This window comes from Oncorhynchus clarkii, chromosome 10 (assembly GCF_045791955.1).
Source record: "Oncorhynchus clarkii lewisi isolate Uvic-CL-2024 chromosome 10, UVic_Ocla_1.0, whole genome shotgun sequence".
Classification (NCBI taxonomy): domain Eukaryota; kingdom Metazoa; phylum Chordata; class Actinopteri; order Salmoniformes; family Salmonidae; genus Oncorhynchus; species Oncorhynchus clarkii.
In genome coordinates this window covers 62,220,696-62,237,949 of record NC_092156.1, presented here as the reverse complement: position 1 = coordinate 62,237,949, position 17,254 = coordinate 62,220,696, and the positions used below count along the sequence as shown (strand labels likewise).

Here is a 17,254-nt window from a genome sequence, read left to right as displayed (position 1 = left end):
AGGTCAGAGGTCCCTCACCTCTCACCCTCTTATCCAATGGGGTTTGAGAAGGAGGTGAGGAGAGAGGACGTGAGGAATGAAGAAAATGCAATTGAGATTCTCTCCTCCCCCTTAAATCCTGTTTAAATGTATGTCAAACCATTTTGAAATTTTGACCCTGATGTCACACATTGGCTCCTTTATTTATAGAAAGACCCATATGTTCACTATCATCATACTTAAACACACTTATTAAAACACAAATTTATACTCTTTATTCATAATTTAGCATATTCATTCCAAATACACTTGGAGCTGCTGTTTTTGCAAAAAAAATGTATATCTAGTAAAAAAAATAAAAAAAATAAAAATATTTAAGTATACCTTTAAAAGTATGTGCATTTAAAAAAATATTACCCAGCATCCTTTTCTGCAGCTGAAGTTTTGATTTATAATATGTTCCTCATATTTATGCTATTCAAATGTTTTGATGTTCATTTTCCAAATTAATAATTTATCACTGTAATGTGAACAACTTAAGTGTGAAATCCCACTGGTGCACAGTTATCAAAAACGTTAGAGGAAAATTGCCACTCCAGCCACAACTGCTTTGTAAATATCATCTTGTAACATTGGCTGAGGAGATTCCTTGGTCAATAAAGGTAACCTTTACATGGTTAATTACAATAGCTGATGTGGTTAGCTTTTACTCTATTTGTAAAAGTATAATTGAAACACATTATAAATACACTTTATTTGTAAAGAAAATACAGGAATTCCATTTCATTGTTCATGCTAGTGTACTAATGATACAATGACATTGATTGGCCAACTAAATCAAACTTACATTTACACTGAATTAGAATTTTAGTAGACTTCTATTTTGAGAAATATACAATGTACATAAGGTATATTCAAAATATATTTGTTTTACTATTTATCTAATAAACTAAGATTCTACACTACCGTTCAAAAGTTTGGGGTCACTTAGAAATGTCCTTGTTTTTGAAAGAAAGGCACATTTTTTGTCCATTAAAATAACATCAAATTGATCACAAATACAGTGTAGACATTGTTCATGTTGTAAATGACTATTGTAGCTGTAAACTGCAGATTTTTATGGAATATATACATAGGTGTACAGAGGCCCATTATCAGCAACCATCACTCCTGTGTTCCAATGGCACGTTGGGTTAGCTAACCAAAGTTTATCATTTTAAAAGGCTAATTGATCATTAGAAAACCCTTTATGCAATTATGTTAGCACAGCTAAAAACCGTTGTGATGATTAAAGAAGCAATAAAACTGGCCTTCTTTAGGCTAGTTGAGTATCTGGAGCATCAGCATTTGTGGGTTCGATTACAGGCTCAAAATGTCCATAAACAAAGGACTTTCTTCTGAAACTCGTCAGTCTATTCTTGTTCTGAGAAATGAAGGGAATTCCATGTGAGAAATTGCAAGGAACTGAAGATCTCGTACAACGCGGTGTACTACTCCCTTCACAGAACAGAGCAAACTGTCTCTAACCAGAATAGAAAGAGGAGTGGGAGGCCCCGGGGCACAACTGAGCTAGAGGACAAGTACATTAGAGTGTCTAGTTTGAGAAACAGACACCTCACAAGTCCTCAACTGGCATCTTCATTAAATAGTACCGGCAAAACACCAGTCTCAACGTCAACAGTGAAGAGGCGACTCTGGGATGCTGGCCTTCTAGGCAGAGGTCCAGTCTATGTGTTCTTTTGCTCATCTTAATATAATATTTTTATTGGCCAGTTTGAGAAGGCAGCATCCCAGAGTCACCTCTTCACAGTTGATGTTGAGACTGGTGTTTTGCGGGTACTATTTAATGAAGCTGCCAGTTGAGTACTATTCTATTCTAAAATCAGCCGTTTCCAGCTACAATAGTCATTTACAACATTAACAATGTCTACACCGTATTTCTGATCAATTTGGTGTTATTTTAATGTACAAAAAAATCTAATTGAGATATTATATATTTTAAATGTATTAAAGTATATTTATCACAAACATACTTCTCAATACTTAAATACATTGATGAAGTATGATTTAAGTATATTTCAACAAGAAAAAAATTCAGCTTGGGTACGCCCTGCACATTTCTCACATCGTGGGATCTCCCTCCTACACACTGCTCCAAATCCTTGGCACCTAAAGCACAGTAGGGTTTAGGAACATAGGCTCACACAGAATAACGAATATAACCTTAGCTGACCTTATAAAGTAAAAACTCTGTGCTTACGTTCAACAAGACAGACAGGGTATTCTGTCTCGCCATTGCTACCGGGTCTACATCTCACCAAACAGCACGCGTCACAAACACCCAGAAATATTATTTTTCATTTGATCCACTTCTACACCCAATGCTACCCCATTGATCACTCCTTTGAGTGGCGTCCTGCATGACACAGGTCGATCCTCGAGACGCGTGACGCCGAGTGCCCATTGCGTCTGGGCGGAGGATGCAACCGTTATCAGTTTGTCATTTACCCAGCTTGAAACAACATGTGGGCATTTCCATCTAAAACGAGCACCAACATGTGAAGTTCTTAGGAGCATGTCAAATGAAAGATAAGTCAATATTTTTGTAAGTTTAAAAAAATATGAGCATTTTAAACTACTCGGAATTTAAAGGTATTTCAATATTTAGAAAATAGATACAAATATCTCAATTAACAGACGATACAGCTCTGTTTCTAAATGACAAGGATCAAGTTTCTTTTGCACTTAATATTATCAAATCATTCTCTTCTTCTTCTGGTCTGGAACTTAACTTTAAATACGAAATATTGTCCCTGCATTACTCAAATGACCAATCTGTTGAGAATATTCCAGTGAAGGATAATGTGAAACATTTAGGGGTGCATATTGTAAAAAAAAACATATTGTCCGTCAATATCTCAATTTCTCTCAGAGATTAAAGAAAACAAAATCCATCTTTAACAACTGGCTGACCTCTCTATTATTGGAAGGGTTTTATTGTCCAAAGCAGAGTTCTGTCACGTTTTGTCTACCCTGGTCTTCCTATTTGTAGCTGATCAAACCAGCAAGGATATCAACAAGACTTTCCTAGACTTTATATGGAAAAATATACAATGCATCTTAAGAAGTCTGTAATATCAAACCAAAGAGCTGATGGTGGGCTTGACGTACTAGATTTCATTGATATCAACAATACCTTTAAATTAAACTGGATGAAAATATGTATGCTTAGTTCTGAATCTATGTGGTACTTCATTCCCTGTCATATTTTTATGAAATTGGGTGGTCTTCAATTTGTGTGGAAGTGCAACTATTCTCCAGCAAAATTACGCATCAAACTGTCCAAATTTCATGAACAAGCCCTTTTAGCCTGTAAACTATGTTATGTCCACAACTTCTCCCCACACAAGGCACTTCTGTGGAACAACAAAGATATTGTTAAAAACAAGTCTTTGTTCTTTCCTATGTGGTTTGAAATAAATATATTTGTGCTTGATTTATTTGATAAAGAAGGAAATATACTCTCTCATAGAAAGTTCTTCGAAACATAGAACTTCCCAATACATTTGTAATGGGTGTCGTCGTCGGATGAGGAGGAATCGGACCAAAGTGCAGCATGGTAAGTGTTCATGACTTTTATTGAACAAAATAACAAGGTGAATAAACGAAACCGAAACAGTCCTGTCAGGCGAAGAACACTAATCAACTACCCACAAAACATAGGTGGGGAAAAAGCTACCTAAGTATGGTTCCCAATCAGAGACAACGATAGTCAGCTGTGCCTGATTGAGAACCATACCCGGCCAAAACAAAGAAATACAAAACATAGAAAAAAGAACATAGAATGCCCACCCAAATCAAACCCTGACCAAACCAAAATAGAGACATAAAAAGCTCTCTAAGGTCAGGGTGTGACAACATTATAAATAATTTAATTCTGTATACCAAGCATTACCTTCAGGACTTAATTAATTACATCTCATTTTGTGCTTTGGAGAACGTGTCAAGATAGATGCAAATCTTAAGTTAGAAGGTTGCTGGATAAGTAATGTAATAACACATTAATAGAGTTTACTTAATAACACCAAGAACAATATTTCTCCTAGAGGGAAGGAAATTCTTCTGGAATGCATTAATTATTGAAATTGAATGGAAGAACGCTTGGTTACTCCGCCACAAACTTTGTTTATCAAATAAATTAAAAGAAATTCACTTAAATCAAAAATACCCTTGCAATAACTTGTTGGCTAAATTCATGAAGCTATTACACAAAACATTTTATGAGCGTGACTGTGAAGTTATTATGGAGCGAGTTAAATATTTATATTTTATCAATAAGACCCATGTATTTACAATGAAATATGTAATATATTATTATTCAAATGAAAACAAAACTCCTGAATTAGTCGTTAATTTATTCATTCTCTTTGGTAAATTTGATACACACAAAAACAGCCTCCAGTATTTATGCTGTAATAGTTTATGTGTTGGGGAGCTAGGGTCAGTCTGTGATATCTGGAGTATTTCTCATGTCTTATCCGGTGTCCTGTATGAATTTAAGTATTTTCTCTCTCTCTCTCTCTCAGGACCTGAGCCCTAGGACCATGCCTCAGGACTACCTGGCCTGATGAATCCTTGTGTTCCCCAGTCCGCCTGGTCGTGCTGCTGCTCTGGTTTCAACTGTTCTGCCTGCGGCTATGGAACCCTGACCTGTTCAGTGGACGTGCTACCTTGTCCCGGACCTGCTGTTTTGGACTCTCTCTCTACCGCACCTGCTGTCTCTAACTTTGAAGGATCGGCTATGAAAAGCCAACTGGGTAAGGAGGACAAAGGCAGAGAATTTACCGTTTACTGGGAATTTATTTATTCCTTCACACTGTAAATTTGGGGAAAAGGGTCTGGACAGAACCAAAGCAAAGAAAGTAAAAGTTAAAGAGCCCCCCTCTCCTTGTAACGGCTGTTTGAAGAAGTGGACCAAGTGTTCATGATTTATTAATAGAACTGAACAACAAAAAGACCGAACGCGAAACAGTTCTGTCTGGTGCAGACACAAAAACAGAAAACAACTACCCACAAAACACAGGTGGGAAAAGGCTACCGAAGTATGGTTCTCAATCAGAGACAACGATAGGCAGCTGCCTCTGATTGAGAACCACACCCGGCCAAACACACAGAAATAGATAACATAGAACACAAAACATAGAATGCCCACCCCAACTCACACCCTGACCAAACCAAAATAGAGACATAAAAAAGGCTCTCTAAGGTCATGGCGTGACACTCCTACCTTACCTGCCTACCCACTACTTACCTAGTCTTTTAGCACCACCTGGTGCGCTAACCAAAAGTAGGGGAGTGAATAAAAACAACAGCCAGTATCCGGTGTGACCACAATTTGCCTCATGCAGTGCGACACATCTTCTTCACATAGAGTTGATCAGGCTGTTGATTGTGGCCTGTGGAATGTTGTCCCACTCCTCTTCAATGGCTGTGGGAAGTTACTGGATATCGCCGGGAACTGGAAAACGCTGTTGTACACTTTGATCCAGGGCATACCAAACATGCTCAATTGATGACATGTCTGGTGAATATGCAGGCCATGGAAGAACTGGGACATTTATATTTATATTGCACAGATTGAGCAGATTGTGTACAGATCCTTGCAACATGGGGCCATGCATTATCATGCTGAAACATGGAGGTTATGGCGGTGGATGAATAGCACGACAATGGGCCTCAGAATCTCATCACGGTATCTCTCTGCATTGAAATTTCCATCCATATTCCCACCACCACCATGGGGCACTCTGTTCACAACGTTGACATCAGCATCCTGCTCGCCCACACAACGCCATACACTCTGTCTGCCATCTGCCTGGGTACAGTTGAAACCGGGATTAATCCGTAAAGAGCACACTTCTCCAGTGTGCCAGTGACCATCAAAGGTGAGCATTTGCCCACTGTAATCGGTTACAATGCCAAACTGCAGTCTGGTCAAGACCCCGGTGACGATGACGAGCACGCAGATGAGCTTCCCTAAAACAGATTCTGACAGTTTGTGCAGATATTCTTCTGTTTTTGCAAACCCATAGTTTCATCAGCTGTCCGGGTGGCTGGTCTCAGATGATACCGCAGGTGAAGAAGCCGGATGTGGAGGTCCTGGTTTGGAGTGGTTACACGTGGTCTGTGGTTGTGAGGCCAGTTGGATGTACTACCAAATTTTCTAAAACAACGTTGGAGATGGCTTATGGTAGAGAAATTAACATTTAATTCTCTGGCAACAGCTCTGGTGGATATTTCTTCAGTCTGCATGCCAATTGCACGCTCCCTCAAAACTTGAGACATCTGTGGCATTGTGTTGTGTGACAAAACTGCACATTTTAGAGTGGCCTTTTATTGCCCCCAGCACAAGGTGCACCTGTGTAATGATCATGCTGTTTAAATCAGCCACACCTGTCAGGTGGGTGGATTATCTTGACAAAGGAGAAATGCTATGATTTAAACAATTTTGTGCAAAACATTAGAGCGAAATAAGATTTTTGTATATATGGAACATTTCTGGGATCTTTTATTTCAGCTCATGAAACCAACCCAGTATCACAGATTATTGTGAACTAGACACTAATTTCCAATTGGAAATTTGTGACAGGCACACAAAATACAGATATGACATATTTCTCTACCTTTGTGTACTTAATGAGGATACATCACCATGAAGCGAATGACATTCATAGCCATAATTATACATTTCTGTATAGTATAGATCAGGGACCCAAGATGTAATTCCATTATCAGATGTAAATCCACTACACCTTCTGTAGTTCAATAACCAAAATAAATGTGTTCAATACTTAGTCAGGTAAACATGAATTAAGGCACTAATATTTCCTCATTATAAAAAACAGCATCAAACAACAGGTCAAGGTTGTCACTTTTCATCAGTGAAGCATTTTTACAGACACCATCCATCCCCATATCATCTACTCTGCCTCATAATACTCATTATTTCCTCAGTTCACTTCATATAGTTCCCTACTGCATCCAAAACCAACAGAATTAACTACAAACAAACTAGTATTACATTACATGTCACTGTACTCTATACATGGGCCGTGTGCATTTTCTGCTGGTGTGTCCTGAGGTATCTCCCCTCTGAGAACCTCTTCCCGCAGTGCGTACAGGTGAATGGCCTCTCTCCCGTGTGGACCTTCAGGTGCCTCTTCAGCTGGTGCTGGTGGGAAAACCTCTTCTCACACTGCGGACAGCTGTAGGGTTTCTCCCCTGTGTGGACCCTCTGGTGCCTCTTCAGGCTGGACGAGTGGGAGAAACTGGCCCGGCACAGGTGGCAGCCGAAAGGTTTCTCCCCCGTGTGCATCCTCTGGTGGATCTCCACCTGTTTGGGGAAACTGAAGACTTTCCCACAGAACGAACACGGGAAGCGTTTCTCTTTGCCAACAGATCTGCTGATAGTGTCACAACTAATGTCATTTGTCAATGGGCTTGTGTAGCTATTTAGTGTTGAGGCACTGGAATTGTCTGAGGTCTGGTTTAACATAAGGGGAGTGTGAGGAGGTCGAATGCCAGGGAGTGTCTGTGTTGTGGCAGGGTCCATGTTCCAGTTGATAGATCCTATAGAAGGCACGCTGAAGGCAGCACCTGTTGGAGGGTTAACCTGAGGCACCATCAGTCTCTCTGAATCACAACTATAGGAGCAGGATGGAGCATCCCTAGCCAAGTCTGTGTCTGTTCTCTCTTGCCGCATGCGGACACCTACCTGTCCCCGCAGACCAAATCTAATCCTCACCCTGGTCTCAGCCAGTCTGTTGTCATGGAGACTATGATCGGTTGTTGTTTTGTGTTCGACTGTCTGTTTCTGGTTGTGGTTAACAGTGTTGTTCACCAGCCCAGAGTTGAGGATGCTTTCCCATCCACTGACATCCACTATGTCGCCTGTGGTACTGGCCTGCTCGGTGATGTTGTCCGCCGGGCCCTTGGCTGCACCTGTCTTAGAATCCAAGATCGTCGCCCAGTTTCCTCTGTTAGCCTCCAGCCAACCACCTACAGGAAGAGGTTAGAGAATAGACTTTACAAACATGGCAGAGAATTCTACATATGGAGTTTTTTCAGTCTATTACATGGTCAAGTTCATACATTATAATGTGTGTTTTTGTATGTAAACATAAGTTGTATTGATTTCATTTTATGAATGAACAAAATCAATTATAGACAGGTGCATCACTATTCCCATTGAAGATCTATTACTGTATCTAGGCTATATCAAATCAAATGTATTTATATAGCCCTTCTTACATCAGTTGATATCTCAAAGTGCTATACAGAAACCCAGCCAAAAACCCCAAACAGCAAGCAATGCAGGTATAGAAGCAGGTGTATGTATTTCTCCCTTACCTTGTTCCCCCATCTTTAGTCCACTCAGCAGATCAACACTCTCTGGTCCGTCTTCTATTGTCTCCTCTTTGACCAGCAGCAGATCAGGCTTCCCATCCTCCATGTCTACTGACTGTAAGAGATACAGAGTGAGAGGATGTTGGATCAAGAAATCTGATATGAGCACCCTGCTATGGAGCATCTTCTGATTGGGCAATGAGGGACTGCTATGAGTACAATTCAAAACATGTTAGCTGATTTAATACAATACTAATGGTTTAATACTAATTCTATGGCATGGTCCCACCTGATCTAATACCAATCAGACAGTAGTTCACAGTGGGCTCACCTCAGTGAGATTGTGTGTGGTCCTGTGCTGCTCAGCTGGTTCCTCTGTGGGTTCAGGAGGAGGTGTAGTCTGGTTGTCCTCCATGACTATGGTCCCCTCAGGGTTCCCCAGACCCTCCTCACACCCCTCCTCCTTCACCAGCAGTACCTCTGGACCCTCATCCTCCTGGAAGAGACAGGTGATACAGATTACACAGACATACACTCCCTCAGGTACGTACACACAGATAATAAAGAAACTTTCAACATGGAGTATTTACCCATCCCCACTATGTTTGAGTCCTATACTGTAGTCACATAATGAATTCACTGTTGTTAAACCCATCATGGTGGACATAAATATGATGTTGTGGGTAAAAACAAGTTAGCTATGATAAGTCAAAAGTCATCAGACAAACCTGACTAAACTATTTTGACGTGTACAGTAGGTTTGTTAGTGTGTGGGTATGTGTAGCTACAGTAAGCTCCAAATATATTGGGACAGTGACACATTTTTGGGGGGTGTATGATATTTGTGCTTCTCTAACCTTCTCACTTTTTTGTGCCATTACTTTTGGTCCCCTAAAATGGGGAGACTATGTACAAAAAATGTTGTCATTTCTAAAAGGTTCACCCGATATGGATTAAAAATACCCTCAGTTTAAAACGGGCAGTCTGTACTTTAACCTCATAGTCATTGTATCATTTATAATCAAAAGTGCTCAAGTACAGAGCCCCAAAAAAATACAAAATTGCCACTATCCCAATATGGAGCTCACTGTATATTTAGTTATAAAGCGCTGTCGGGTATATGCAAAATAGGGTGGTGTCAGATGTAATATACAAAAGAGAGTCTCAATGAAAGTCTTAGAAAGTCTAGTGTTTATTAAACATAAACAAGTTTAAATACACCATATGAAAACCACGTCTAAACTACAAATCTGCTTGATAAACTACATGAATTTTCCCATTAAAAGTGTCTTGGCAAAGAAATTAAGTAGTTGAATGGAAGTTATGAAATAAGCATTTGGGAACCTCATTTACAGTGCCTTCAGAAAGTATTCAGACCCCTTGATTTATTCCACATTTTGTTGTGTTACAAAGTAGGATTAAAATTGATTAAATTGAAAAGAAAAATGTCAACGATCTCCACAAAATTCTCTGTCAAAGTAGAAGAAAAATTCTAGCAGTAGGAAAAATAAAACACTAATATATCATAATTAGATAGGTATGTAACCCCCCTGAGTCAATACATGTTAGAATCCCCTTTGGCAGTTTTGAGCCTTTTCGGGTAAGTCTAAGAGCTTTCCACACCTGGATTAACCAACAATTGGCCATAATTCTCTTCAAAATTCTTCAAATTTTTTGAAGCTGTGGGCCAGAAGAGAAAATAACTTGACCCGGCCATGAAAGCTGCCAAAGCGTGTGGGTACATTCCTTACATCCGCTATGACAAGCTTATTGTCCACCCGCAGCAAACACACACACACACACACACTGATTAATGGACTGCTGAATGTTCGTTTTTTCTCTTACTTTGTTCTTTTCTATTTTATGTCTGTCTCTGAGAGGCTACCCAGGAAAGAAATCACTCAATATATGTAGCCTTTGAAATAAGGTTAATGAAATCAATAACTTGCTAACATCAGATAGCATTCATATATTAGCAATTTCTGAGACTCACTTAGATAATTCCTCTGATGATACAGCAGTAGCAATTACAAGGATATAACATCCATAGAAGAGACATAAATGCTTATGGGGGAGGTGTTGCTATATACAGTGCCTTCAGAAAGTATTCAGAACCCTTGATTTTTTACACATCGTTACATTACAGGCTTATTCTAAAATCTATATTTTTTTACGATACCAGAACTCACAATACCCCATAATGACAAACCGACAACAGGTTTAGACATTTTTGCAAAATTATTTTTATTTCTATTTACATAAGTATTTAGACCTTTTGCTATGAGACTCGAAATTGGGCTCAGGTGCATCCTGTTTCCATTGATCATCCTTGAGATGTTTCTACAACTTGATTGGTGTCCACCTGTGGTAAATTCAATTGATTGGACATGATTTGGAAAGGCACACACCTGTCTATATAAGGTCCCACAGTTGACAGTGCATGTCAGAGCAAAAACCAAGCCATGAGGTTGAAGGAACAATCTGGGGAAGGTTACAAAAACATTTCTGCAGCATTGAAGGTCCCCAAGAACACATTGGGCTCCATCATTCTTAAATGGAAGAAGTTTGGAACCACCAAGACTCAAACTGAGCAATCGAGGGAGAAGGGCCTCTAAAGGAGTTTCAGAGTTCCTCTGTGGAGATGGGAGAACCTTCCAGAAGGACAACCATCTCTGCAGCACTCCACCACTCAGGCCTTTATGGTAGATTGTCCAGACGGAAGCCACTCCTCAGTGAAAGGCACATGACAGCCCGCTTGGAGTTTGCCAAAAGGTACCTAAAGGACTCTCAGACCATGAGAAACAAGATTCTCTGGTCTGATGAAACAAAGATGGAACTCTTTAGCCTGAATGCCAAGCGTCACGTTTGGAGGAAACCTGGCACCATCCCTACGGTGAAGCATGGTGGTGGCAGCATCATGCTGTGGGGATGTTTTCAGCGGCAGGGACTGGGAGACTAGTCAGGATTGAGGGAAAGATGAACAGTGCAAAGTACAGAGAGATCCTTGATGAAAACCTGCTCAGGACCTCAGACTGGGGCGAAGGTTCACCTTCCAACAGGACAACGACCCTAAGTACACAGCCAAGACAACGCAGGAGTGGCTTCGTTACAAGTCTCTGAATGTCCTTGAGTGGCCCAGCCAGAGCCCGGACTTGAAACCCGATCTAACATCTCTGGAGAGACCTGAAAATAGCTGTGCAGCGACACTCCCCATCCAACCCGACAGAGCTTGAGAGGATCTGCAGAGAAGAATGGGAGAAATTCCCCAAATACAGGTGTTCCAAGCTTGTAGCGTCAAACCCAAAACGACTCGAGGCTGTAATCGCTGCCAAAGCTGTTTCAACAAAGTACTGAGTAAAGGGTCTGAATACTTATATAAATGTGATATTTCAGAGTAAGCAAAGCTGCCATGGGTAGCTACTTTGAAGAACCTAAAATATATATTTTGTTTTGTTTAACTTTTTTGGTTACTACATGATTCCATTTATGTCTTCACTATTATTCTACAATGTAGAAAATAGTAAAAATAAAGAAAAACCCTTGAATGAGTAGGTGTGTCCAAACTTTGGACAGGTCCTTTTTTTGATGTGTACTCATTACGTCTGCTGTTTTTGATCGACACAAGACAGTTCAATGGAAACGCACCGCAATAGACAACTGTCACATCTATTTTCTACGCACACTTTCTAAATGTCAATGAAAAACCTCTGGACAAATGTAATGGAAACATAGTTAATGAGTTGAATCAGCTGTTTTTTTTGTCTGGGGCTACAACAAAAATGTGTGCTGTTGGGGGTACTCGAGGACTGGAGTTGGGAACCACTGGCCTACACAGTTCAAATACATTTTGTTAGGCTTATATATGCCTTATACACTGAGTGTGCAAGACATTAGGAATACCTTCCTAATATGGAGTTACACCCCTTTTTGCCATCAGAACATCCTCAATTCGTTGGGGCATTGACTCAAAGGTCTCCAGTGCTTCCAGAGTTGTGTCAAGTTGGCTGGATGTCCTTCGGGTGGTGGACCATTCTTGATACACACGGGAAACAGCAGCGTTGCAGTTCTTGGCACACTCAAACCGGTGTGCCTGGCACTTACTTACATACCCTGTATAAAGGCACTTAAATATTTTGTCCCTCTGAATGGCACACATACACAATTAATGTCTCAATTGTCTCAAGGCTTAACAAAAAATATTATTTAACCAGTCTCCTGCCCTTCATCTGCACTGATTTAAGTGGAGTTAACCAATGACATGAATAAGGGATCATACTGTAGGTTTCACCTGGATTCATGGAAAGAGCAGTTGTTCCTAATGTTTTGTACACTCAGTGTATATTTTACAATGTCTGGAAGCAACATTCCAATTAATCTGTCTTTAATGCAGGGTTTGATCTAAACGTCAGAAAGAATCGAGTTGGAATGGTTACTTTCAATGGAATGGTTTTCTGCTGGTGTATCCTGAGGTAGCTCCTCTCTAAGAACCTCTTCCTGCAGTGCGAACCACCTTTCTCCTGTGTGGACCTTCAGGTGCATCTTCTGCTGGCTGCTGGCGGTAGAATCTCTTCTCACACTGGGCTCAGCTGTATCATTTCTCCCCTGTATGGACCCTCTGGTGTCTCTTCAGATTGCCAGCATGGGCAAAGCGCATGTTACACTGGGTACAGCTGAAGGGTTTCTCCCCTGTGTGGACCCTCTGGTGCCTCTTCAGGTCACCAGCCTGGGCGAAGCGAATGTGACATTGGGTACAGCTGTAGGGTTTCTCCCCTGTGTGGACCCTCTGGTGGATCTCCACCTTCTGGGGGCAGCTGAAGCCTTTGTTACAGAACATGCAGAGGAACCGTTTCTCTTTACTTTTGCCTGATGTTGCTCCCCCTCCCCGAGTCTGGGCTCTGACCCCGTCGTTTGAATTCAATACCTGATCGAAAAGGACATGGCTGTGTGAATCGGAAGACCCCATTGACGTGGACACTGGGTCGCAATCCCTGAACGCATGTAAAGGGGAGTGGGTCCCAACATTTAGATTGGTCTCTAAGCTTTCCCTGTAGTCTAAGAAATCACTGCTGTTGCCCTGCGAGTGTCCTTCTCCTAAGTGAGTCTGGTCTGCATTCCATGTCAGAGAAACGTCATCCTCCACTTTCACAGTCACCTCATCTACGACCAGACCCTCCCCTTTCTTATCTAGGCGCCCTTCAGAGTATACACTACTACTGTACTGGTTCCAGTCCCCTCTCATTGGATTAGTCTGTGTATCTAAGCCCACAGGCATGTCACCAGGTATCATCTGTGTCTCTGTAGCGTATGAACAGGACGGATCATTGACAGTCTGTAACACGTCACCGGAGTCCTGATGGGACAGAACCGTCGTCAGGTTACCGTGAAGTAAATACTCTGAGTGGGGAGCAGGACAGCCCAGTCGCCCCAGCACCATTGAAGTCTTGGGGCATGTCTCTGTCTTGAAGATGGTGCTCGACGTTCCACTGACCTCCGTGATGCTGCTGGGCTGCGCTGGGGCGGTGGTGGGGTCCTCCGTGGTTACAGGGGGCGCTCCAGCCGCTGCAGTCTGGCTGTCTCTGCTGTGCCGTGGGTCCTCTTCTCCTTCAGCCATCTCCTGCTTAACCCCAGGACCTGCAGCCTCTGCATCGACAGACTAACACAAGCAAAGAGAAGGTTATTACCGGTACATGAGTTGAATAACAATGTCATAGGGAAGTCTCACAAGATAAATTAGGATGTAGAGGTACAGTGCATTCCAAAAGTATTCAGACATCTTCACTTTGTTGTTAGAGCCTTATTCTAAATTCCTCATCAATCTACTCACAAAACCCCATAATGACTAAGTGAAAACAGGTTTAGACATGTTTGCAAATGTATTAAAAATAAAACAGAAATATTATTGATTAATATTATATGTTATTTTTCTATAAAGCAATTGAGGGCAGGTGCATCCTGGTTCCACTGATCATCCTTGAGATGTTTCTACAACTTAATTGGAGTCCACTTGTGGTAAATTCAATTTATTGGACATGATTTGGAAAGGCACTCACCTGTCTATATAAGGTTCCACAGTTGACAGTGCATGCCAGAGCAAAAACCGAGCAATGAGGTTGAAGGAATTGTCCGTAGAGCGCTGAGACAGGATTGTCAAGGCACGTATCTGGGGAAGGATGCCAAAACAATTTTGCAGCATTGAAGGTCCCCAAGAACACAGTAGCCTTAATCATTCTTAAATGGAAGAAGTTTGTAACCACCAAGACTCTTCCTAGAGCTGGCCACCCAGCCAAACCGTGCAATCGAGAGAGAAGGGCCTTGGTCAGGGAGGTGACCAAGAACCCGGTGGTCCCTGTGACAGAGCTCCAGAGTTCCTCTGTGGAGATGGGAGAACCTTCCAGAAGGACAACAATCTCTGTAGCACTCCACCAATCAGGCCTTTATGGTAGAGTGGCCAGACGGAAGCCACTCCTCAGTAAAAGGCGCATGACCGCCCTCTTGGAGTTTGACAAAAGGCACCTAAAGGACTCTCAGACCATGAGAAACAAGATTCCCAGGTCTGATGGAACCAAGACTGAACTCTTTGGCCTGAATGCCAAGCATTACATCTGGAGGAAACCAGGCACCGCTCATCACCTGGTTAATACCATCCCTATGGTGAAGCATGTTGGTGGCAGAATCATGCTGTGGGGATGTTTCTCAGCGGCAGGAACTGGGAGAATAGTCAGGATTGAGGGAAAGATGAACGGAGCAAAGTACATTGAGATAATTGATGAAAACCTGCTCAGGACCTCAGACTGGGGCGAAGGTTCACCTTCCAACAGGACAACGACCCTAAGCACACAGCCAAGACAACACAGGAGTGGCTTCGGGACAAGTCTCTAAATATCCTTGAGTGGCCCAGCCAGAGCCTGGACTTGAACCCTATTGAACATCTCTGGAGAGACCTGAAAATAGCTGTGCAGCAACGATCCCCATCCAACCTGACAGAGCTTGAGAGGATCTGCAGAGAAGAATGGGAGAAACTCCCCAAATACAGGTGTGCCAAGCTTGTAGCGTCATACCCAAGAAGACTCAAAGCTGTAATCGCTGCCAAAGGTGCTTCAACAAAGTACTGAGTAAAGGGTCTGAATACTTACGTAAATGTGATATTTCAGTTTATTTTTTAGACATTGAGAGAAGAATCTAAAATTCTGTTTTTTTCTTTGCCATTATGGGGTATTGTGTGTAGATTGATGATGGGAAAAAAATTATTTCATCAATTTCAGAATAAGACTAACGTATCAAAATGTAGAAGAAACGGGGTCTAAATACTTTCCAAATCCACTGTAAGCAAGTGAATAGCTGAAGAGGAGCCTTTCGGAAATAAACAGGCCACATTTGATTTACAAAGTAACAAAAACATTTTATGCAATACTATTATACTAACCTCTATTATGATAATGTGCTGGGTTGAGGTTCCACTCCCTTCATCAACTGTGATTGGTTGGTCATCTCTCCATGTATTGTGTCCAGCTGGCTTCACAAAGCTTCTGTGGCCTCCAGTGAGATGTCCTTCACCTGAGAGTGATTGGGGGAAATAGAGGTGGTTAGGTACACTATTGACAGTTTTGACATTGTATGTAAGGTAACACTTCTCATAACTTCTTGATATACTATTTATAGATCGATTGATTATGTTCCATGCATCATATTGTTTTCAATGAGTAAATAATATGAAATGTTGTAAATCAAGAATCTGGTTAAAATATGATAGTGTCTTAGTTATCTTGAACAAAGGAATCAGGGGAATTACTCCATGCAATCCAAAAACTGACCAACACCCAATGTTGGGCAACCATATGTACACATGTAAATCCACACGTGCGCTGAGGGGAACAGGGCGCTAAGCCTGGCAGTCTTGGCCTTCTGCTAAATGTACCTCTTGCTATTCCTCTGTACTGGTCGAGAATCTTGACACTTCTTGGACGACTTGCGAGGACGCGCTCTCGCATTGTCCTCTCTGCGCGCTCCCGTGCCATCTTCAGTTCCAGTAGCTGTAGTTTCCTCCGCAATGTCCTGTTTTCTTTCTGGCTTTGAGAAATTTCCAAACGAAACACTGCATAGTCGTCGTCTACGAGTTTACAAATCTCTGACACGGCTGCATTCGCTAGCACCTCCATGACGGAGGCTATTTGAGTGTGGAAAACCATACAGTTAGCCATTGTAAGCAGCTAGCTAGCTTTGCCTAAATAACATCTATCAACCAAGTCCTATCTCCAACGCGAATTTAAAAACGCTAACGTGGAAATTGTAATCGGACACTGGGGTTTGGGCAAAAGTCCGACCAAAGGCAATACAAAACTCTGGTCCAGAAACTGTGACACAGGCAAGAAGAACTAAGTACTTCCGAGTCACGGATTTTTGGAATTCTTCTGAATAAGAGTCCTGTACACTTTGCAAATGAATAATTGTGCCAAAACAATGGAAAATGTCCACAATTATCTATATATTTTATACTAGTTATCATAGAAAGAATAATTTAAAGTATTTCTATTTAATTTATTTGTTTTATTTTTTAAAGCCTAAATGGTCAACAATGTTTTTTGTGTGTGTAATCCTATCATTTATTGGACTGTACCACAGGAGGTTAGAGGCACCTTAATTGGGGAGGACGGGCTCATGTTAACGGCTGGAGTGGAATGTTATCAAATACATCAAACACATGGTTTGATGTGGGATAGAGTTCCATCGAGTCATGGCTCTATGTAGTACTGTGCGCCTCCCATAGTCTGTTCTGAACTTGAGGACTGTGAAGAGACCTCTGGTGGAATGTCTTGCGGGGTATGCATGTTTGTCCAAGCTGTGTGCAAGTAGTTCAAACAGACAGCTTAGT

At 41.5% G+C, this 17,254-nt stretch overlaps 2 protein-coding genes across 2 annotated transcripts; both read right to left on the bottom strand.

Moving 5' to 3' along the window:
• Positions 1 to 6,945: 6,945 nt before the first annotated feature.
• On the bottom strand, positions 6,946 to 8,505 carry LOC139418963 (uncharacterized). Its single transcript, XM_071168758.1, has 2 exons — positions 8,389 to 8,505; positions 6,946 to 8,037 (listed from the first exon to the last, which is right to left on the bottom strand). The coding sequence occupies exons 1-2, from the start codon at positions 8,489 to 8,491 to the stop codon at positions 7,079 to 7,081; spliced, it is 1,062 nt and encodes a 353-aa protein (XP_071024859.1). The 5' UTR covers positions 8,492 to 8,505; the 3' UTR covers positions 6,946 to 7,078.
• A 3,323-nt stretch (positions 8,506 to 11,828) lies between these two features.
• LOC139418962 (uncharacterized) lies at positions 11,829 to 16,731 on the bottom strand. The gene is made up of 3 exons (XM_071168757.1): positions 16,301 to 16,731; positions 15,809 to 15,939; positions 11,829 to 14,038 (listed from the first exon to the last, which is right to left on the bottom strand). Exons 1-3 carry the CDS (start codon positions 16,581 to 16,583, stop codon positions 12,977 to 12,979), a joined length of 1,476 nt encoding a protein of 491 aa, XP_071024858.1. The 5' UTR covers positions 16,584 to 16,731; the 3' UTR covers positions 11,829 to 12,976.
• Between the last annotated feature and the right edge of the window lie 523 nt (positions 16,732 to 17,254).